Here is a 24,610-nt window from a genome sequence, read left to right as displayed (position 1 = left end):
TAATTTCTGCCTTAATTTCATTATTTACCTAAAAGTCATTCAGGAGCATGTTGTTTAATTTCTGTGTATAGTTTTGAGAAATTTTTATTGTGTTTACTTCTATTTTTATGGCACTGTGATTCCAGAGTGTGTTTTGTAAGATTTTCATTCTTTTACTTTTGTTGAGGATTGTTTTATGTCCAACTATGTGGCTGATTTTAGAGTATGTGCCATGTGGCAATGAGAAGAATTTATATTCTGTTGTTTTGCGGTGGAGACTTCTGTAAAGGTCTTTCAGATCCATTTGGTCCAATGCTGAGTTTAGGTACTGAATATTTTTGTTAATTTTCTGTCTCAATTATCTGTCTAAAACTGTCAGTGTTGTGTGGAAGTCTCCCACTATTATTGTGTGGGACTCTGTGTCTCTTTGCACATCTCTAAGAACTTGCTTTATGAATCTGGATACTCCTGTGTACATATATATTTAGGATACTTAGGTCTTCTTGTTGAATCGAACCCTTTACTATTATGTAATGCCCTTCCTTGTCTTTTTTTATATTTGTTGGTTTGCAGTCTGTTGTCTGAAATTAGGATTGCAACCCCCACTTTTTTCCGTTTTCCATTAGCTTGGTAGATTTTTCTCCATCCCTTTATTTTGAGCCTATAAGTGTAATTACATGTGTGATGGGTCTCTTGAAGACAGTATACCACTGGATCTTGCTTTTTAACTCAGCTTGCCACTCTGTGCCTTTTAAGTGGGGCATTTAGCCCATTTACATTCAAGGTTAGTATTGATATGTGTGAATTTGATCCTGTCATTGTACTATTAGCTGGTTATTATGTTGGTTTATTTGTGTGCTTGCTTTACAGTGACATTGGTCAGTGTGTTTAAGTGTGTCTTTTTTCTTTTTTTTTTTGAAACAGCACAGGAAAAGTGACTGCTTTAATGTATTAGGCAAAATTTTACATAAAATCAGAAATCTATGATCTGTCCCTGCTCCAATTTGTAAAAAATGCAAGATTCATCAGAAGCCATGTGCAGTCAGACCCCAGCTGGCCGGTGGTGCAGGTCTGGAGTCCAGCCTCAGGGATGTGCTACTTTCCATTCTCTGCATTGAACATTCGTTCTGTCAGCATCCGCTCCAGCTTCACTATTAGCTGGTAGCAGTCTTTCCTTTCTATATTTAGTGCTCCTTTCAAGATCTCTTCTGAGACAGGTCTGGTGGTAGTGAAGTCCTTCAACATTGCTTATCTGAAAAGGATCTTATTTCTCCTTCACTTAGGAAGCTTAGTTTGGCTGGATATGAAATTCTTGGTTGAAGTTTTTTTCTTTCTAAGTGTTGAACATAGGCCCCCAGTCTTTTCTGGTTCATAGAGTTTCAGCTGAGAGTTCCATTGTTAGCCTGATGGGGATCCTTTTGAAGGTGACCTGCCCTTTCTGGCTAGCTGCATTTAACATTCTTTCTTTCATTTCTACCTTGGAAAATCTGACGATTATGTGTCTTAGAAATGATCTTCTTGTGTAGAATCTTGCAGGGGTTCTCTGTATTTCTTGCTTTTGACTGTTGATCTCTCTAGCAAGGTTGGGGAAGTTTTCATGGACAATATCCTGAAATGTATTTTCTAAGTTATTTGCTTTCTCCCCCTTCCTTTCGGGGATGCCAGTGATTTGTAGCTTTGGCCTCTTTACATAATCTCATATTTCTTGGAGGTTTTGTTCATTTCCCTTTATTCTTTTTTATTTTTCTCTGATTGTCTTATTTCAGAGAACCAGTCTTCAAGTTCTGAGATTCTTTCCTCAACTTGGTTTATTCTGCTGTTAGTATTTGTGATTGCATTGTGAAATTTTTATATTGTGTTATTCCACTCTGTCAGACCCATTAGGTTCTTTTTTATACTGGCTATTTTATCCTTCAGCTCCTGTATCACTTTATTATGATTCTTATTTTCCTTGGATTGGGTTTTGCCATCCTCCTGAATCTTGATGATTTTTGTTCCTATGCATATTCCAAATTCTACATCTGTCATTCCAGCCAGTTCAGCCTGGTTAAACACTCTTTTGGGAGAAGTTGTACAGTCATTTGGAGAACATATGACACCCGGGCCATTTGAGTTACCAGAGTTTTTGCATTGGTTTTTTCTCATCTCTGCGTGGGGGTGCTTCTTTAACTGCAGCGTAGCTTGAGTACAGTCAATATACTTCTTCTCTGAATGTTTTCACTGGGCTGAGGCTTTGTGTAGTGTCTTTATTTGAAGCTGATTTCTTGTTTGTGGTATCAGAGGGGGTTATTTTAGTGATGAATTTTTGGTGTTGAAATTTTGGGGTATGAACCAGCAGGTGAAACTCAGGCTTACTGGTCATTTGGTAGACTCTTGCTCAGTTGTGTAGCTCCCCTATTTTTTCTCACAGTTGCAGCCATATTTCCTCTCAGTGCTCTGAAAGTTAAGGTTCCTCTCCCCCTTGAGTGCTGGCTATAGTTCGTGACTTGGCACAGTTGGGCTGCCCACTGGAGCTCTGGGGTGATCTTAGTGCTTATGTTCCTTCCCCAGCATAGAGGCAGCACAGGAAGAGATCTTAGTAGTGGTTGTGGCCAAGAGTCGTTTACTTGACTCCTGGGGGCTTTACTCCAGAGAGATACAGGTCAGCAATTGCTCAGTGCAGTCAGCCCAAGGTGAAGGGTTTATGCCTAAGCCAGGGGTTCCCTGTCTGGTGATGAGCCATGGGTGGTGTTTAGGACCTGTGGGAGATGGACTGGCCTCCTCTCCTTGGGTCAACTACAGCTTGTTGGAGGTATGGATAAGACACTTATGGTCTTTGCTCCTTTGTTACTCCAAGGGTGGCAAGAGTAGTTCCACTACAGAGGCATTGGCTAAGAGGCTTTGCTTTCAGTTGCCCCTGGAGGCTCTGTCCAGGGAGTTGCTGAGTTGGTACTAGCTTAGTAGCTCTGGTGGGGGGTGGCTGGAGGGCCAGGCCTGGAGGACCTGCCCATTGAGGAGATATGAAAATGGGCAACCACATAACAGTCTGGCCACTTTTTCATAGAGCTGCTGTGGTATGCTTGGGGCCTACTCCAGATCCTAGTCACCTCAGATTTTCCAGAACCTGGAGGTGTTACCAGTGAAGGCTGTGAAACATCAAACATGGCAACTTGTCCCTATTTCAGGGAGTTTTGTCCCAGGGAGTTACAGACCTGTTGCTGGCCCAAAGGCACCTGTAGGAAGTGGCTAGAGACCACAGTTGGGAGGTCCCGGCCAGTGAAGAAGAACAGGATTGGGAACTGCTTAAAAAAGCAGTCTGATCCTGTTTTGGTAGAGCAGCTGTGTTGTGCTGGGGGTCCACTTCAGCCCTTGGTCACCTCACACTCTGAAGCCCAAAGGCTGGAATGGGCAAGATGCCCAAAGAGCAATGATGGCGGCCCACCCCTCCCTGTGGGAGTGCTGTCCCAGGGGAGTTCAGATCTCTGTTGGCTGGAGAGCTTGGGTGGGGATAGCTGGAGGCCCCAGTTGGGAGGTCCCACCCAGTGAGGAGGAACAAGATCAGGACCCACTTATAAAGGCAGTTTGGCCACGTTTTGTTAAAGCAGCTGTGCTTTGCTGGGGGGTCCACTTCAGACTCTGGTCACCTCAGACACCCCAAAGCCCAAAGGCTGGAACGGCTAAGTCATCCAAAGAGCAAAAATGATGGTCCACCCCCCTCTGGGAATGCCTTTTGAGGGGGAATTCAGATCTCTGTCAGTTGCAGAGATTGGGTAGGGGTGGCCGGAGGCCCTGGTTGGGAGGACCTGACCAGCGAGGAAGAACAGGATCAGGCACTGGCTTAAAGCAGCAGTCTGGCTTTGTTTTGGTAGAGGAGCTAGGCTGTGCTGGGGAATCCCTTTTGCCCCATGTCAGCTAGACCCACAAACCCTGAGGGCTGGAACGGCTAAGTCACCTGAAAAGCAAAGATGGTGGCTCACCCCTCCCCCCAGGAGCTCCTTTTTAGGGAGGTGCAATGCTGCTACTGCTAGCTGACTGGAATTCCAAGCCAATGGGTCTTATCTTGTGAGGTGCCATGGAAGTGAGGCCTGTGGGCTGTTACTGCTCAGCTCCCTGGATTCAGCTTCTTTCCTAGGGTTATGTATAGGAGTCTAACCTCTCACTTTGTGGGAGCTGCAGCTACTTTTGCCGAAAAGCCCAAGTTTCTAAGGCTCCAGTGTCTCCACACATGCCTGAGCGGCTGCTCTGCCAAGACTCCATGTAACTCTATTTGTCAGACTGAAGACTGAAGGCCCTGGTGGGGTGGGTTCACAAGGAAATCTCCTTACCTAAGGGTTACAAAGATCTGTGGGAGAAGCATGGCTTCCCTGGGTGTAGGAGGATTCACCTGCCTCCATGTTGCTCCCAGATGGGCCGTTGTCCTCTTGCTTTTCTTTGTTCTCTGTGGGTCAAGTTGTTTCCTAGATTAATCCCAATGTGAGTACCTGAATATTTCGGTTGAAGGTCTTGTATTTATTCACCCCTTCTGTTCCTCTTCGTGAGAGCCACACAACCTAGCTGCTTCTAGTTGACCATCTTGGCAACTACTCCCCAGGTCGTTTCTTTATTCATTCAGCCACTCTATGCCTTTTAAAACAAGTTTTTTTTATTTTTAATTTTTCTGGGTACATACTAGGTGTATATATTTATGGGGTATATGAGATATCTTAATACAGGTATACAATGTGTAATAATCAAATGAGGATAAATTGAATATCTATAACTTCAAGCATTTATCCTGTATTTCTGTTACAAACAGTCCAATTATACTTTTAGTTATTTTAAAATACTAACTCTTGTTTATTCTAACAATTTTTTTTTGAGATGGAGTCTCACTCTGTTGCCCAGGCTGTAGTGCAGTGGTGTGATCTCAGCTCACTGCAACCTCCGCCTCCTGGGTTCAAGTGATTCTCATGCCTCAGCCTTCTGAGTAGCTGGGATTACAGGCGTGCGCCACCATGCCTGGCTAATTTTTGTATTTTTAGTAGTGACAGGGTTTCACCATATTGGCCAGGCCGGTCTCGAGCTCCTGACCTCAGGTAATGTACCCGCCTTGGCCTCCCAAAACGCTGGGATTGCAAGTGTAAGCTACCACACCCAGCCAATATTTTTTAAAGTGTTAACCATCCCAACTCCCCCCACCCCCAAACACCATTCCCAGTCTCTGGTTACCATCATTATACCCTCTATCTCCATCAATTAAATTGTTTTAATTTTTAGCTCCCCAAAATAATTGGGAGCATGTGACGTTTGTCTTTCTGTGCCTGGCTTATTTCACTTAACATAATGACCTCCAGTTCCATCCATGTTGTTGCAAATAACAGGATTTCATTCTTTTTTATGGCTCAATAGTACTCCATTGTATATATGTACTACTTTTTTATCTATTCATCTGCTGATGGACACTTAGGTTGCTTTTAAATCTTGGCTATTGTGAGTTGTGCTCCAATAAACATAGGAATGCGGATATCTCTTCGATATACTGATTTTCTTTCTCTTGAGTATATAACTAGGAGTAGAATTGCTGGATCATATGTTAGCTCTATTTTTAGTTTTCTGATGAAACGCCAAACTATACTCCATAGTAGTTTTACTAAAACATACATTTGCACCAATACTGTTCAAGGGTTCCCTTTTCTCCACATCCTCACCAGCATTTGTTATTGCCTGGCTTTTGGATAAACTTTAACTGGGGTGAGATTTTGTCTCATTATAGTTTTGATTTTCATTTCTCTGATCAATGATATTGAGTACCTTTCCATGTACCCATTTGCCATTTGCATGTCTTCATTTCAGAAATGTTTATTCACATCTTTTGCCCATTTTTAATCAGATTATTAGATTTTTTCCTATAGAGTTGTTTGCACTCTTTATATATTCTGGTTATTAATCCCTTCTCAGATGGGTAGTTTGCAAGTATTTTCTCCCATTCTGTGGTTTGTCTTTTCACTTTGTTTATTGTCTTCTTTGCTGTACAGAAGGTTTTTAACTTGATGTGATTCCATTTGTCTATTTTTGCTTTGGTTGCCTGTGTGTTAGGGGGTATCACTCAACATATCGTTGCCAATTCCAATGTCCTGAAGAATTTCCCCAAAAGTTTTATTTCACAGTTTCATATTTTGAGGTCTCAGAGTTAGGTCTTTAATCTACTCTGATTTGACTTTTATATATGGAAAGAGGTAAGGGTGTAGTTTCATTCTTCTGCATAGGGATATCCAGTTATCCCAGCACCATTTATTGAAGAGAGTGTTCTTTTCCCAGTGACTATTCTTGGCATTTTTGTTGGCAATAAGTTTACTCTTTGTTCTCTATTCTGTTCCATTGGTCTATATGTCTCTTTTTATGCTAGTTCCATTCTGCTTTGCAGTCAGGTAATGTGGTTCCTACAGTTGTGTTTATTTTGCTCAGGATAGCTTTGGCTATTCTGGGTCTTTTGTGGTTCCATATAAATTATAGGATTATTTGTCCTATTTCTATGAAGGATGTCATGGGTATATTAAGAGTGATTGCATTTAATCTGTAGATTGCTTTGGGTAGTATGGATATTTTAACAATGTTCTTCCAAATCGTGAACATGGAATATCTTTCTATTTTTTTGCTTCCTATTCAATTTCTTTCAATGTTTCACAGCTTTTCTTGTAGATATTTTTCACTTCTTTGGTTAAGCTAATTTATGGGTATTTTATTTTACCTATTGTGAAGGGGATTACTTTCTTGATTTCATTTTATGTTGTTCACTGTTAGCATACAGAAATGCTACTAATTTTTGCATGTTGATTTTGTATTCTGCAACTTGACTGAATTTGTTTATCAGATCTAATGGTTTTTTTGTGGAATCTTTATGTTTTTTCAAATATAAGATTATATGATCTGAAAACAAGGATAACTTGACTTTTTCCATTCCAGTTGGGATGTGTTTATTTCCTTCTCTTATCCGATTGCTCCAGCTAGGACTTCTAGTACTGTGTTGAATCACAGTAGTGAAAGTGGGCTGAAATTTTTCACTTTCCTTCTTAATTTCTTTATTGATCCACTGGTAATTCAGGAGCATATTATTTAATTTCCATGTGTCTGTATACTTTCCAAACTTCCTCTTGTTATTGATTTCTAATTTTATTCCACTGTGGTCATAGAAGGGATTTGATATTATTTCACTTGTTAAATTTTTTAACGCTTGTCATCTAACATATGGTCTGTTCTTCAGAATGATCCATGTGCCAAAGAGAAGAATATGTATTCTGCAGCTGTTGGATGAAATGTTCTGTAAATATTTTTAGGTTCACTTCATCTGTGATGCATATTATCTGATGTTACTTTGTTGATTTTCTGTCTGGGTGATCTGTTCAATGTTGAAGGTGGGGTATTGAAGTCTCCAGCTGTGATTGTTTTGGAGTCTGTCTCTGTTAAGCTCTAATAATATTTGCTTTATACCTCTGGGTGTTGCAGTGTTGAGTGTAAGTATATTTAGAATTGTTATATTCTCCCGCTGAATTGACCCCTTTATCATTATATAATCACCTTCCTTGTGTCTTCTTATAGTTTTTGTCTTGAAATGTATTTTCTCTGATATTTTTGCAGCTACACATGCTCTGTTTTTGTTTTCACTTGCATAGAATATCTTTTTGCATCCCGTTATTTTCAGTCTATTTGTGTCTTTATAGATGAAAGGTGTTGCTTGTAGGTAATAGATCATCGGGTCTTGTTTTCTTTTTTTCATCCATTCAGCCACTTTTTCTCTTTTGATTAGAGTTTACTCCATTTACATTCAATGTTATTATTGAAATGAGCTTGCTCCTACCATTCTGTTACTTGTTTTCTGGTTGTTTCATGGGTTTTTGTTTTGTTTTGTTTTGTTTTTGTTTTTGTTTTTTGTCCTTCCTGTCTTCTTTTAAGTAAAGTTGATTTTCTCTTGTGGTATGTTTTAATTTCTCACTTTTTATTTTTTGTGTATCTGTAATATGTTTTTTGATTTGCAGTAACCCATATGATGGTTAATACTGAGTGTCAACTTGATTGCTTGAGTGGATTGAAGGATACAAAGTATTGATCCTTGGTGTGTCTGTGATGGTGTTGCCAAAGTTGGTTAACATTTGAGAATCAGTGGGTTGGGAACAGCAGACTCATTCTTAATTTGGGTGGGCACAATCTAATCAGCTGCCAGCGTGGCTAGAATATAAGTAGGCAAAAAAATGTGGAAAGATAGACTGTCCTAGCCTCCCAGCCTACATCTTTCTCCCATGCTGGATGCTTTGTGCCCTCAAACATCAGACTCCAAGTTCTTCAGTTTTGGAACTCGGGCTGGCTCTCCTTGCTCCTCAGCCTGCAGACAGCCTATTGTGGACCTTGTGGTGGTATAATATTTAATAAACTCATATATATAATTCCATTAGTTCTGTTTCTCTAGAGAACCCTGACTAATACAGATTTTGGTACCAGGAGTGGTTCTAGAAGAACAGAATATTAAGGATGGAGTTCTTTTGTTGGTTTGGGGGTTTCTGTGATTGGCTGCTTAATATGATTAGACACAATGTTAAGGACTCTACTTCTAATAGTATGGAGAACACTGATGGTCCTTGGCATGAAATGTTTAGAGAGTTAGCAAAATAAATACACTCGACACTCCTGATTTATTGCTCATGAGAGGCAAGGAGTTTAGTGACTCTATACATAATACCTTTGACCTTATGTGGAGAACCAAGGAACATAATGAAGCTGGTTGGCTGCTCCTAAGTTCAGTGGAAAAACTGGTGAAAGAAAATGATGAACTCAAGGATTCTGTCTCCCAGCTTCAGAAGCAGATACAAAGTCTCAAATCTGCTAAGATTGCCCTGAGTGAGAGTCTTATTTCAGAGGGAGGAATGCTGCCACCAGGAGACACAACAAGGATTCCATTAAACAGGAAGTTATGATTGCCACCTGGACATTTTGGGCTTCTCCTACCTTTAAGTCAATAGGCTAAGAATGGAGTTACAGTGTTGACTGGGGTGATTGACCCAGACTATCAAGATGAAATCAGTCTACTACTGCACAATGGATGTAAGGAAGAGTATGCATGGAATACAGGAGATCCATTAGGGTGTCTGTTAGTATTACCATGCCCTGTGATTATGGTCAATGGGAAACTACAACAGCACAATCCAGGCAGGACTACAAATGACCCAGACCCTTCAGGAATGAAGGTTTGGGTCACTTTATCAGGAAAAAAAAACACGACCTACTGAAGTGCTTGCTGAAGGCACAGGGAATACAGAATGGGTTGTAGAAGAAGGTAGTCGTCAGTACCAGCTACAACCACGTGACCAGCTGGAGAAATGAAGATTGTACTTGTCATGAGTATTTCCTACTTCTTTTGCTAAAAAAAAAATGTTTGTGCATATATACACTTGTACTAAGAAAATGTCTTCATTTTATTTCCTTTCTCCTTTATCATGTGACATAAAATTTATTGACTTCACATCAACATTTAAGTATTGTTAACTTTATGTAATAGTATTTGGGTTGGGGATTGGTGCAATTGCAGTTGTACAAAGGATAGTTGTATTATGTTTGGTATATCTAAGTCCTTATTATCATCTATATTTGAATATTACGTATGATCTCAGGAGATGTGTATGGGTTCAAGTTGACAAAAGGTGGACTTGTGATGGTTAATACTGGTCAACTTGATTGGATTGAATAATACAAAGTATTGATCCTGGGTGTTTCTGTGACAGTGTTGCCAAAGGAGATTAACATTTGAGTCAGTGGGCTGGGAAAGGCAGACCCACCCTTAATTTGAGTGGGCACAATCTAATCAGCTGTCCGTGTGGCTAGAATATAAGCAGACAGAAAAATGTGAAAAGAGAGACTGGCCTAGCCTCCCAGCCTACATCTTACTCTCATGCTGGATGCTTTCTGTCTTTGAATGTCGGACTCCAAGTTCTTCAGTTTTGGAACTTAGACTGGCTCTCCTTTCTCCTCAGCCTGCAGACAGCCTATTTTGGGACCTTGTGATCATGTGAGTTAATAATAAAATCCCCTATAGATATATTCCATTAGTTCTGTCCCTCTAGAGAACCCTGACTAATACAAATTGTAAGGCTTGCAGTAATATAACCCATTATTTTAAACTGATGACAACACTAATTGCATAAACAAACAAAGATAAAACTAATAAAAACTACAACTGAACTTCATCCTCATGCTTTTAATTTTTTTATGTCTATTATTTATATCTTATTGTACTGCCTATGCCCTCAACAGTTGTTATAGTTATTTTTGATCAGTTCATCTTTTAGTCTTTCTACTCAAGATATGAGTAGTTTACTTATCACACCTACAGTGTTACAATATTCTGTGTTTTCTTTGTGCTATTACCAGTGAGTTTTGTACCTTCAAATTATTTATTTTTGCTCATTAACATTCTTTTCTTTCACATCAAAGAACTCCTTTTAGCATTTCTTATAGAACACTTCTGCTGTTGATGTAATTCTTCAGTTTTTGTTTTTCTGGGAAAGTCTTTATTTCTCCTACATGTTTAAAGAATACTTTTGCTATATATACTATTCTAGGGTAAAAAGGGATTTTATTCCTTCAACACTTTAAATATTTCATGCCAGTCTCTCCTGGCCTGTGAGGTTTCCACTGAAAAGTCTTCTGCAAGATATATTGAAGTGCCATTGTATGTTATTTGTTTCTTGCTGCTTTTAGGATCCTTTCTTTATTTTTCACCTTTGGAAGTTTTATTATCAAATGTCTCGATGTAGTCTTATTTGGCTTAAATCTGTTTGGTCTTCTATCACCTTCTTGTAATTGAATATTAATGTCATTCTCTAGGTTTGGGAAGTTCTGTCATTATTCCTTTGAATAAACTTTCTACCCCTATCTTTCTCTCTACCTCCTCTTTAAGGCCAATAACTCTTAGATTTGCCAGTTTTAGGCTATTTTCTAGATCTTGTGAGTGTGCTTTTTTCTTTATTCCTTTTTCTGTCTCTTCTCTGTGTGTATTTTCAAGTAGCCTGTCCTCAAGCTCACTAATTCTTTCTTCTGTTTAGTCAATTCTGCTGTTAAGAAACCCTTCTGCATTCGTCAGTAGTCAATTGAATTTTTCAGCTCAAGAATTTCTGCTTGGTTCCTTTTAATTATTTCCATCCCATTTTAAAATTTATCCGGTAAGATTCTGAATTCTTTCTCTGTGTTATCTTGATTTTCATTGAGCTTCCTCAAAACAGCTATTTTGAGTTCAGGTTTTTGCATTCTGGCTACCATGAGGCTTACCAAAAAATATGTCGTAGATGAAACAAGTTATTTTAAAGAGAGGACAGCTTATCTTAAACCACAAAGAAAATAATAGAAACAAAGAAAAAAATTCTACAATTTAACTTCATCCTCTCTACGTTTTGATTTTAATCATCTCTACTTATGTATTTGTATACTACCTATCTTTTAACAGGTTTTTTCAGTGATTATTGTTTTTGACAGATTTGTCTTCTGGGCTTCATACTAGAGTTTTGAGTTGATTACACAATTACAGTAGTAGAGTACTCTGGGTTTGTCCATGTACTTAATTTTACCAGTGGATTGTACACCTTCAAATGTTCTCTTTTTGCATGCTTTCAAATTGAAGAGCTCCTTTACCATTTCTTGTAAGATTGGTCTGGTGATGGTTAATTCTCTCAGCTTTTGTTTATCTGGGAAAGACTTTATCTCTGCTTTATTTATGAAGGATAACTTTGCTGGATACAGTATTCTTGGATGGTAGCTTCCTGCTCCCTGCCCCTCAGTAGTTTGAAAATGTCATTCTACTCCCTCCTGGCCTGTATGGTTTCCATTGAGAAGTCTGTTGCCAAATAAATTGAAGCTCCTTTATATGTTATGCACATCTTTTCTCTTGCTGTATTTAGGATCTTCTGTTTCACCTTGACCTTTGAGAGTTTGACTATTATATGCCTTGGGGTAGTTTGACTATTATGTGCCTGTGGGGTAGACGACTTTGGTTGAATCTGTTTGATGTGCTCTGACTTTCCTATACCTGGATATTTATCTTTCTCAAGTTTTGGAAAGTTTTTGTTATTATTTATTGAATTATGCTTTTGATCCCCTTGCTGTTGCTCAACTCCCTCTTGTACACAAATAATTCTTACATTTGACGTTTTGAGGCAGTTTTCTGTATCTTGTAGGTGATCTCTTTTCCTTTTCATTCTTTTTCTCTCCTTTATTTTCAAAAAGCTTTTCTTTGAGCTCACTAATTCTTTCTTCAGCTCCATTTTGTTATTGAGACCCTCTAATGATTTTTTTCAGATTAGCAAATGTATTTCTAAGTTTCATGATTTCTGTCTGATTTTTTCTATTTAAATTTTTTGTTAATTTTTTCTGATAAATTTCTGAATTGCTTCTCTGTGTTATCTTGGAAATCACTGAGTTTCCATAATATTGCCATTTTGAATTGCTGATCAGAGGGCTCAAATATTGCTGTCTCATTAGGGTCAGTCACTGGTTCCTTGCTTTGTCCATTTGGGAAGGTTATGGTTCCCTGTTCAGTATTACTTCTTGTGTATGCATGTCTGTTTTTGCATTGAAGAATTAGTTATTTATTCCAGTCTTCTCTGTCTATCTTGTTTTGGTTTTTATTCATTATGTTTGCTTAGATATTCTTTGTAATTTGCCTGTTGGATTTCGTTTTTTTCCTCACTAGGTCACTGTCTTCTTTTCAGTAGTAGATGGTGCCTTAGGCTCTGTTTTTCCTAGGCTCTAGTAAACAATGGGAGCTCTGCTCATCCCAAATTTGGAAACTTCCAAAGAGGAACTGTCAATTTTAATTATATGACCTCTATCCATTAGGTGTAGTTCCTTTATTTCCTAGTAAGGAAGGTAAAGTCAGTTTCTCTCCTCACTGAGCTCTTCTGTCAGCCTGGTTTGAAAATCCAGTAGAGAGCTCCAGGTCACAATGAAGCCCCGGGGTACATGATAATTATGCATAGCTTATTCCAGTTACTCTCTATCAGTATAGTAACCATGACAAGAAAAATAATTTTAAAAGAATGCAGCTGGCCAGGTGCAGTGGCTCATGCCTGTAATCCCAGCACTGTGGGAGACTGAGGCTGGCAGACTGCTTGAGCCCAGGAGTTTGAGACCAGCCTGGGCAGCATGGTGAAACCTCTTCTCTGTGAAAAACTACAAAAAGTAACTGGGTGTCGTGATGTGCATCTGTAGTCCCAGCTACTCAGGAAGCTGAGAGGTGGGAGGATCGCTTGAGCCCAGGAGGTCAAGGCTGGAGTAAATTGACCACACAACTGCACTCCAGCCTGGGCAACAGAGTGAGACCCTGTCTCAAAAAAAAAAAATCTAGCAATAAAAGAACTGAACTTTTCTTAACTAAACAGCAGCTTTTCCCTTGAGCTAATGTGACTATAAATTGCCTCTTTATTTTGATAATTTTTATAGAATATATCCTAGAAGTCATATTTTTATCAAGTAAAGGTATAATACAAAAACAAAAATTTTCTTGAGTGTGCTAATACAACCTTCCAGTGTTAATGATAATCAGGACTGGGGGGAATTAATCTCCTTCCTGTGAAATGCTGAACACTTGTCCTGAAAAAATACTGACATCTGACTCTAGTATATTCAATGTTTTATATATTGTAGCCTGTTTCCTCTTTCTTTATTTGGATAAAACTTTCTTTGTATGACACCCATTAATACTGCTCACAGTAGAAGAAATTTCTGATTTATTTTCAATCTGGTACTTTCTGCTGCCATGACAAATAACCTGTTAGAAAGAATAACAGAAAAAATAAACTAATATTTATTGAGAGAATATTAACGTTATGAGATTGGACCCAGAAGGGGTGTTCAGGCAATACAATATATTATCTCAGCTCAAGGGTCTTTTATTTATTTGGGGAGATAAGATACATAAAGTTCCCTAACAGAACACAGTACAGGATACATTATTTGCCAAATTATTAAAACCATAAAATTTGTGCTATAAGAATTCAAAGGAAAGGTGATTTGCTGTGGGCCAGGGTGGTCAGAAAAGGCTTTACATAGGTAGAATTTGGACCTCGAAGATTAGATAGGATCTAGATTGGTGGCAAGGAATGCAGAGGCCAAAGGTAAAAGGAAAGTCACAGGTTGTAATGCACAACACCCCAAGCTAAGTGAGGGGGACATGAAGAAAGTAGCCTGACTCCAGTAGAAATTTTGGGCAGTAAGGGAATAGATGGGAACTCATTAAAATAAGAGAACTCATCATCGTTATTTCAGTATTCTCTACATCTCTTTCAAAACAGGGTTACGTATAGAAAATGATTATTAGATTAATTCAGCAGGTAAATTGGTATCAGTTTGGGTGGGACCTTAGACATAAGACTAATAAGTTTATTCTGTGAGTGATGGGGAACTACTGAAGGTTTTTGAGCTGGGGCATGATGTGAAGAAAATGTTTCAGGAAGATGAGGAAGTGATTCTCCTATCAAAGCACACTTTCATCCTATGCCAGAGACTGCTGTAATCCCTGGACTTTCTGAGAGGATTGGTGAGAGCCCTTCTCCTCATCAGAATTCAGACTCTCCAAGTACATCCTATATACAAGAGCTCTGGTTCAGAGATGAGAGGCCTTTCACATCAAGAATTTTGTTGTTTAGAAGCATCTATGGGTGACATTCTGTGCAATCACCTCCCAGTCAGAGAAAATGATTAACTCTTGCTTGAAGAAAAAATTACTTTATCACTTAGTTCATCAGACCTAACCAGACCTATACGATTATTCCTAGGAATTTCAAAACTGCCACAGGACTTAGACAGAGTCATAAGTTAAATTCATGCCTTCTACCTCAAAGAAAGTACTTCTTCAAGGGTACCAAATTGCCCTTATGTATTTCCATGCATATTGGCAATAGATAGTGCCAATGATGGAAGAGTCTTTAATCTTAGTCAATTATTTACCATCTTTTTTTTTTTTTACAGCCCAGAGTTCTTTTATTTTTTTTTAACACCTATTATGCCATGAATTCATAGGGAATAGGTTCCAGCAGCTCAGGCTCCTTCCCATTGGTTCTCACAAAGTGTGCTTCTCTGGGTGGAGCAGGCTGGCGCTTTAGTTGAACCCAGGTACCTTTCTCTTTGGCTTCTTTCTTTTTCTGATCATTTTCCTTCACACATTTCAGGAAGCTATCTCAGCTCTTAGGTGCTTAATGTGCTCAATACGTACATTAATTCTCTTGGCAAGAATCTTGCCCTTAACTTGTTTGTTTACAACAATGCCAACAGCATGCTGGGTAACATTGTAGACTCTTCCAGTTTTGCCATGGTAACACTTGTGGGGCATTCCTTTTTGGACAGTACCCATTCCCTTGATGTCTACAATATCACCTTTCTTATAGATGCGCATATACGTGGCCAAAGGAACAACTCCATGTTTTCTAAAAGGCCTGGAGAACATATATCGGGTGCCTCTCCTCTTTCCCTTTGTGTTGGTCATTTTGGCGAATTACTGGAAGATGGCGGTTCTGGCCGAAAGGGCATTTACCAGCTTTCTATATAGGAATTCAAGATACCTTGGCCTATACTAACATTTTACCAATGTAGTCTTCACATGAGTTGTATACTTTTGATTACATATTTGGGATGATTAGATAAGTGGATGTTTTCCAAAACAAACAAAGAAAAAAAGCTTTTTTCTCTTTTATTCCCTCATATGAGGAATGAAGAGGCATTACCATTCTGGGGTAGGATGGCTGTCTGGTTGACCAAGTATATCATAGGAAAAAAGAGAGAGAATAGGGAAAAACTAACATTTCTGGCCGGGCGTGGTGGCTCACGCCTGTAATCCCAACACTTTCGGAGGCCGAGGCAGGCAGATCACGAGGCCGGGAGATCAAGACCATCCTGGTTAACACAGTGAAACCCCATCTCTACTAAAAATACAAAAAAAAAAATTAGCTGGGTGTGGTGGCGGATGCCTGTAGTCCCAGCTACTCGGGAGGCTGAGGCAGGAGAATGGCGTAAACTCGGGAGGCGGAGCTTGCAGTGAGCCGAGATCGCAGCACTGCACTCCAGCCTGGGTGACAGAGTGAGACTCCATCTCAAAAAAAAAAAAAAAAAAACCTAACATTTCTGAAATTTGGGGTAGTGGGGGTGATAAAATACATAAGTGAAAAGCTGCCTAACAAAACACAATACAGGATATGTTATTGGTCAAAAGAATAGAACTATAAAGTTTGTGCTATCAGAATTCAAAGGATACAATGATTTCCTGTGAGTTGGTTTGGTCAGAAAAGGCTTCACAGAGAAGGTAGAATTTGGGCCTTGAAGACTAGATAGGATCTGGATTGTCAGCGAGCAGTGCAGAAGCAGAAGGTATAAGGAAAGTCACAGGTTGTAGTGCACAAGACCCCAAGCTAAGTGAAGAGGACATAAAGAAAGTAGCCTGGCTCCAGTAAAGAATTTGGGGACTATATGGGAACTCACTGGAGTCAGAGACATCATCATCTTTATTTCAGTATTCTCTGCAACTCTTGGAAAATAAGCTTGCATATAGAAAATGATTGTTAGATTATTTCAAAGTGTGCAAATAACATTTGTTGAATGCCAATTATGTGCCAGGTATAACCACTTTGTGAGCTGTAAACATTAAATAACCCCATTTTATAGATGAGGAAACTTAAGCTCAAAGAAACCCAAAGTCACACAGCTAGCAAGTGACAGATCCTGGCTCAAAAGTCCAAACTCTTAACAACTATACCACCCAATATCTCTCCTTTTTTCCTGTTTACCTTTCAGTTTATAGATCTTTTAAGGACCACTTGAAAGAAAATGATTTTAGTTCCTGTACCTCTTTCACCAGAAAAAGAAGGTGGAAAAATATGGATAGAGCTCTAGCATGGGAAGCATCTCCCACCTCTGCCACTAAGTTCAATGCATGACTTTTGGAAAGCCTCTTCTCTCTGGACCTGTTTAAATTCCATGATCTTTAAGCTATCTTCAGCAATAATATCACATTTTGATACCACCTTACACTGATGGGACAGATGTCAAGCTGACAAACCTCAACCTGGTATCTTTCACCAATGGCTCGAAGCTCAACCTGATATCTTTCACCAAATGGCTCCTTTCCTTTTTCAGAAGGAATGCTATTATAAACTAGAGGCCACTGTAAACATGCATAATTGATACATCTTCCACATTCTGGAACCAAATTTCTTTCTTCATGTATTCTCTCCATATACACTTACTTGTTCCCTCTTAACACATCTACCCTAACATTTTGGCCACATGCCTATAAACAACCTGTTCATACACTTGTCATTTGCCTTTTTCTGAGAGTAGGAATCCTAGGCCTCATTTCTGAAAACATCAAACACAATACACTGGGTTATAGAAGGGTACTCCTTTGTGTAGCGAGGCGTTTTCCAAGTAACTTTTTCCCCATGTTTCTAGATAAGAATGTATCCATACTCTCAGCTCTTGGAAAACTTACTTCATGCAGTAATATCATGGATGTTCATTTTATTCCTTTACCTTTGTTGTCAAACCCTAAGCTCTAAATTGATGTGTGTTCTGGAAATAAGGCAAGTCTTTAATCAAGTTCAATTCGTAAAGCATTTCCTGAAGGTACACATCAAAAGGTCCTGTAGAGGGACAGAAAGATAAATAAAGGGTGGCCTCTGTCCTCAAGGAGTTTGCAATTGCAGGGAAAGACAATCTAACATAAGACTTGGTGTGCTCATTGCCATAAAAATGATGCTACTAATTACATACCTAATATAGGCTTAGCTCTGCATTAAGCAATGTGTGATACATGTGGAAATTGTGTGATTGTTAGTGATGTTTAAAGCTGAGTATATCAGTAAAGGGGGGAAGTGGGCTATTCTGGTGAGAGTTCTGAGGATGAGGCAGGACTTAAGCTAGATGTTATTGGAATGAGAAACATAAGGATAGATGCTAGGAAGAAGGAATTAGCATTCCAGGAAAGTGGGCTATTCTGGTGAAAGTTTTGAAGATGAGGCAGGACTTAAGCTAGGTGTTATTAGGATGGGAAACATCACGATAGATGCTAGAAGAAGGAATTAGCATTCCAGGTCAGAGTTACAACATGAATGTGGTAAGAACACTGAAGCATAGGGTGGACATTGTGGTTGTGGGCTATAGTCTTAGAGAGGTAAGATACGGCCAGATGATAGAGGGTTTTATAGACTTGATACAATAGAAAATAGCTATTAAGTTTATGATCTTGAGTGATATATTGATATAAAGAAAGATTAATTTTAGAAAGATTACTTGGGTGCTAGTATGCAGGATGGATTGGAATTTAGAGAGACAAGAACTGAAAAGAACAACAAAAAACTGTGCATGTGTTGCAATGGATTCATGAGTGGTAGTAACACTATAAATTGAGAGGAATGATCAAAGCCAAGAGACATTTTAAGTATCTGGAAATAGTACCACTAACTAGAGAGATCTGGGAGTCATTTATATAGAGATGGCAGTTAAATCCATGGAGGTAAAGAGGAATCAACAAGGAGAGAATAAAACTAGGGAAAGAAGATAAAATGTAAAACTAGTAATCACCTAAGCAGTGTTGACATGCATCCACATGGACAAGGAAATAAATGGGGAAGAGAAAGCCAGAGAGTCAAGAATAGAACATTATACAATGCTCATAGTTTGGGGTAGAGTATCCCAAAAATGCTATGAATGAAAGAGTATTGCCTCTATTTTACAGATGAAAAAGCTGAGGCTGGGGAGGTAATGTGACTTATATAAAGTCATAAAGCAGTGGTGACCCAACTTAAGTTTTCCCAGACTCCATTGTGTCATTTGCTCTGCTCTTCCCAATCTCTGAGAACCAATGGCTAGAAAGAAGTGTACATATACTGCCAAAGTCACTTCACATAGCATCAAGGGTTTATGTGAAAACCTAGAGTTTTAAAGTACAGGAGATCTAGGAAGAGAGCCAGAGCTTAACTAGCACACACTGAGACTAAAATAACATCATTCCTGGTTCAAGTAGACATATATTGAGTAAGTGAAATTACTACTACATAGGCAGCAAGGGCAGGTGTAGTTGGGGGAAGCAGTATAGGTGCAGATGGTAGGAGGTGAAGGTGAATTGACTCCCTAAATTCTGTGTTTGTCTTCTATTACCCAGAGCCTGATTTGTTTTTAGGTATCTTCCTTTTTTAATTTAGTCCTCACCCGGTGAGCTACCTTTGCAGCCTTAGCTTAATCTTACCCTCGGAGTGAAACCAAAGTTGATAATTGGGTTTTCAACTCAAGCCTCAGTGTCTACAAGAGCAGGATTTTAATTGAAATAATTGCTTGGAGGAAAAATTTTGTGTGCCAAATAAGAGTGTACGTTGCAGTAGGAAAAGGTAAAAGCATCCTAAAAGCAGAATCCAAACAGCCAACTTTTGGAAAGGTTCATCACCAAGCCACACCTAAAAATTCTGAAATAGCCAACCATCAGCAAGGAGTGAACATTGAAAGAATTAGCATCACTTCTTTGGAACAGCCAGGCAAGGAAATTTATTGCACTTTCAGAATTGTCTTTCACTATTTTTCAGTTGCCTTCTTAGTAGAAATGTTGGGTAGGCGAGATGAGATATATGCTTAAGCACTTGCAACCTCTTTTTCTCTTTATTTGATAAACATAAAGATATTTTCTGTTTATCTTTCACTGAAAACCTAGGCCAATACATTTGCTTTCTGCCTAGACTTAAAGGGAATAATACCCTAAGGCTAGGATTCCAGACAAGACAGAATGTTGGGCCTACCATGGGGTCATGATTCCAAAGAGACATTCTCAGAGCCACTTTTATTTTTCCAGTTTTCCTGGAAGAAAGCAACCTGGTGTCTGGAATCTGCCTGTTTAACTCAGTGGCATGAGAGCTTGCAGTCTTCTGTGGCAAGGATAACTCACACTGACTGACTGGCCTCTGTCTTTGGGAATCTAGATTTCACATTTAAGAAAGCACTCTGAATGGCACATAAAAGACACTGTACTGTGCAGAAACTGTAGGGGATGGCTACAGTCAATTTTTTTTATCTCAAAATACCAAGTATATTATTATGCTGTGAGTATGAGAAAAGTGATTACCTGTACATTCAGCAAGCTGATTCAGAGTGTGCTCTCCCAAAAGGCTGGAGGTCAGAAACAAAAACATTTGTACCATAAATGATGTTGCTTGTTAATCCCAAAGCCTCTTATCTTCTAGATACCTCATTCGTTTTTTAGAAACACACAATCACCTAAAGTACTGTAATAGCTATCTCAATTACGTCCAGTGGAATAACAGCAAAACAAAGTAATTTTGTGGGTAGCAAGATGCAAAACATTCCATTAAAGTCAGATTATGTTGAGCTGTCATCATAGCTATTTAAGTCAAATACCAGCCAGTATTATAGATCAGATAATGCTGATAAATGATCTTAGTTCATAATATAGCAGGCTGACTGTTCTTAGAATGTGAATGTCTGGTTACAAATGCTTCTGTGTTACACATCAGTCTTTAGAGGTTTGCAGGTATCTGTTGCCTGCAGAGATTGAACAAGAAGGAAAACTGCCAGTGAATGAATACCCACCCATATAAGGCACGGGGGCATTTGATCATCTTCATGTTTTAACCTTGCAGATTATCCAGAAGGCTCATCATCTCTTGCTGTGGAAACAGAAACATAGCAGTTTTCACATTTCCTGCATCTCTCAGACAGGTCAGTATTCTGAGGGAGACACATACAGTGGCACCTGGACTGCTAAGAAGAAGGCTTGGGAGAAGAACTAGAAAAGAAATAAGTTATTATCCTGGGTGAAAAAGATTTTAAATTCTTCACTCTTGTAATGCATGCATAAGCAGAAGTTCTATACATAATTTCCCTTGGCAGTGTACTGAAAAAAAAGATGCCCTTATTCCCTGCAAACTCACACTTATGTCACTTGTGCTGAAAAAAACTCCGGGGATCCAGACACCCAAACATTCCATTAAGGTTATTTACTCTCATACTGTGAATTATGAGCCTCCTCCTGTTTCATTCCAGGTCTCTGAAATGGTACAGATTACAAATAGCTTTCTTTTGCCTGACTCCATTATGTCAGTTAATAACCTACTCTTACCCACTAAGGGCAAAAAAGCATCCTTCCTACACTCTAGCCCTCCTAAAATGCTATGAGTTTGTTAAGCAGTGGCAGACAACTTTACGCATGGGATTCTCTTTGGCCTAGTGAAAAGCTCAACGACCTTCTTTTTGCAACACTCACAGGTATAAACCCAGTGTAATTAAATATTAAAAGAATGTTAGTAATAGAAATACCATGGAGCTTATAGCTCTGATCTGATGAAACTTCTAGTCTTATTCTCATGAAAAAAGCTAGCAATTATTCAGAAGCTTATCAATCTGTTCGTGGGTTCCCAGGTCTTCAGTTCTTTCCCTTACAGAAATTCTGCTCTGTACAAGTGTACATATTGTATAAAACTTTGTATATGCCAGCCACTTTGCTGTGTACTTGATACATATGATCTTATTTAATCCTCACATCAACTGTAAGATGAATGTTACTATTCCCATTTTACTTATGAGAAAACTGATATGCAGAGAGGTTAAATCACTTATCCAAGGCTGCATATATAGTAAGTGGCCAACCTAGGATTGTAACTCAGGTCTATCTGACCTCAAAGCATGCTATTTCCACCATGGCACTACATTTCAAAATCTGAGTTATTTGTGATGTGTCTTTATTTATTATCAAAGATTAAAAAAGGAGAGAACTAAGTCTGTTTCCTTATCCAAAGCCCTGATGAAATGTTTGATGTTTAGGTAAGACAACTTATATGATAGTAATATCTAGATTTGGGTTATCTGTGGTGCTAATCTATTTTATTTTAGTATTTTCCTAGGGGAAACACTACTACTTTGGCATGGTAACAGATGTTAAAGGGAAGAAAAATTATCTGGTAAATAAATTCTTAAAACCCTATATAAGCAAAATTAGAAAGTTGGCTTTAGTGTAGGAATTCTCAGGGGTTTTACTACACTATTGAGTTTTGTGGCTCACCAAAAGGAGGTTGTAGCGGTCCCTTAAATTTTATTTAACTGTTGGATCCTTTCTTTTTTGTGCATATCATGGAACCTAGTATTTTTGTGCAGTATTTATCAGGACCTTTAATATGCTAAGGAACTTTGAAATGCATTTTTTATATGCTTCCCTAGATAAGCAAAATTGCCTTCAAGCAATGCCTTATGCCTTTTACAGGGCACTCTGTCCAAATATATTAATAAAGTGATTCATTTTGTGTAAGTAACAAACTCATATATATATATATATATATATATATATTTTTTTTTTTTTTTTTTTTTTGAGATGGAGTCTCACTCTGTCGCCCAGGTTGGAGTGCAGTGGTGTGATCTCGGCTCACTGCAACCTCCACCTCCCAGGTTCAAGTGATTCTTCTGCCTCAGAACCCAAGTAGCTGGGATTACAGGTGTGTGCCACCACGCCTGGCTACTTTTTGTATTTTTGGTAGAGATAGGGTTTCTCCCTGTTGGCCAGGCTTGTGTCTAACTCCTGACCTCAAGTGATCTGTCCACCTCGGCCTCCCAAAGTGTTGGGATTAGCCACCGTGCCGGGCCTCATATTCTGATAATAATAGAAAAGTACTTGGGAACACAGGAGGGAAGAGTGGGAGAAACCTTTTAAAACTTATTAAGATATGAAGAATTTTTTAAACTGTATGTAGATAATTACTACAGTGATATTTGTAAAAAGCTCCAAACTGAAAGCAACCTGAATATCTATCAGTAGAAGAATGCATTAATATATTATATATGTCCAAGTAATTAGATATTTAATATATATTTCCCTTCATTTTCTTTTGAAGTTTTTTAAATAAAAAAGAATGAAAGAAAAAATAAATCCCATGTGTTTAAAACTTAGAATCAATGCTAATTTTTTCATTTGCCTCTAAATTTTGTATATAAAAAATTATTGCCATAATTTTTACCCCAAAAATATACTTATTCTAGATTATATTTTCTTCAAAATGAAAAGACAAACTTGAAAAATATTTGCAAACTATACAACACACAAAATTTAATATGCTTAATTTACAAAGCTCTTGCCAATCAGTAAACAAAAGAAAAACACAACAGTTAGAAAATGGACAAAGCAACAAAAGCAAGCAATGAGGAAAGAACTCTCTATTCAATTAATGGTGCTGGGATAACTGGCTAGCCATATGCAGAAGACTGAAACTGGACCCTTACTTTTCTCCATATGCAAACATTAACTCAAGATGGATTAAGGACTTAAATGTAAGACTTCAAACTATAAAAATCCTAGAAGCAACCCTAGGAAATACCCTTCTCAACACTGGCCTTGTCAAAGAATTTTTGGCCAAGTCCCCAAAAGCAATTGCAACAGAAACAAAAATTGACAAGTGGGACCTAATTAAGCTAAAGAGATTCTGCACAGCAAAAGAAATTATCAGTAGCAAAAACAATCTACAGAATGGGAGAAAATATTTGCAAACAATGCATCTGACAAAAGTTTAATATCCAGAATCTATAGGGAACTTAACAAGCAAAAAAAAAAAAAAAACAAATAACCCCATTAAAAATGGGCAAAGGACATGATGAACAGACGTTTCTCAAATGAAGACATACAAGCAGCCAACAAACATATGAAAAAAATGCTCATCATCACTAATCATCAGAGAAATGCAAATCCAAACCACAGTGAGGTACTTACTATCTCACACCAGTCAGAATGGCTATTATTAAAAAGTCAAAAAATAACAGATGCTAGTGAAGCTCCAGAGAAAAGGGTATGCTTATACACTGTTGATGGGAATGTAAATTAGTCCAGCCACTGTGGAAAGCAGTTTCAAGATTTCTCAAAAACACTTAAAACAGAACTGCCATGCCACCCAGCAATCCCATTACTGGGTATATACCCAAGGAAAATAAATGCTTCTAACAAAAAGACATGTACATTATGTTCATCACAGCACTATTCACAGCAGCGAAGACCTAGGTGTCCATCAACAGAGGACTGGACAAAGAAAATGTGGTACATATATATGATGGATACTACACAGCCATAAAAAATAATGAAATCTTATCCTTTTCCGCAACATGGATGCAGCTGGAGGCCATAATCCTAAGAAAATTAACACAGAAACAGGAAACCAAATAATGCATGTTCTCACTCATAAATGGGAGCTAAACATTGAGTACACATGGAAACAAAGATGGCAACAGTAGACACTGTGGACTACTGGTTGGGGAAGGACAGAAGGGGGTGGGTTGAAAAACTACCTATTGGGTACTATGCTCACTACCTAGGTGATGGGATCTATACCCCAAACCTCAGCATCACACAATATACCCATCTAACGAACCTGCACGTGTACCCCTGAATCTAAAATATGAAATTATTTTAAAATTTTGTAAAAAGAAAATGGGCAAAGGATGCAAACAATCAACAAATTAGAAATTAAAATGAAAAAAACATTAAACTTGTTCAACTTCACTGTAAAGAAATGCAAATTAAAATAACCTAAAATACTAATTTTTATCTATTAAGTCAGCCAATTTTTACAAATTACAGTACCTATTGTAGGCAAGGACATGCTGAAAC

The 24,610-nt window shown here is 38.4% G+C and overlaps 1 protein-coding gene and 1 long non-coding RNA gene across 7 annotated transcripts in view; one reads left to right on the top strand and one right to left on the bottom strand.

The window, feature by feature from the left end:
- The window catches only part of ZDHHC15 (zinc finger DHHC-type palmitoyltransferase 15), a 258,275-nt gene that overhangs the window by 142,528 nt on the left and 91,137 nt on the right, over positions 1–24,610 (top strand). For 2 of the 6 annotated variants that reach the window (XM_063634713.1, XM_055269487.2), the window contains exon 11: positions 20,610–20,688. The exons of 2 other annotated variants lie outside the window; for them this stretch is intronic. In XM_063634713.1, the coding sequence (XP_063490783.1) occupies positions 20,610–20,656 (47 nt within the window). In that variant the 3' untranslated portion in view covers positions 20,657–20,688. Of the gene's footprint in view, positions 1–20,609; positions 23,577–24,610 lie in introns of those variants that run through there. 2 more of the 6 variants (XM_063634712.1, XM_063634715.1) reach the window with 2 other exon arrangements.
- LOC134735996 (uncharacterized) lies at positions 7,826–20,680 on the bottom strand. The gene is made up of 3 exons (XR_010119609.1): positions 20,560–20,680; positions 20,075–20,118; positions 7,826–13,744 (listed from the first exon to the last, which is right to left on the bottom strand). It is a non-coding gene; the product is annotated as an uncharacterized lncRNA (long non-coding RNA).

The sequence above is a fragment of the Symphalangus syndactylus genome, chromosome X, assembly GCF_028878055.3.
Source record: "Symphalangus syndactylus isolate Jambi chromosome X, NHGRI_mSymSyn1-v2.1_pri, whole genome shotgun sequence".
NCBI lineage: Eukaryota > Metazoa > Chordata > Mammalia > Primates > Hylobatidae > Symphalangus > Symphalangus syndactylus.
The sequence above is the reverse complement of the archived record's forward strand: the minus strand, read 5'-3'. Positions and strand labels throughout refer to the sequence as shown.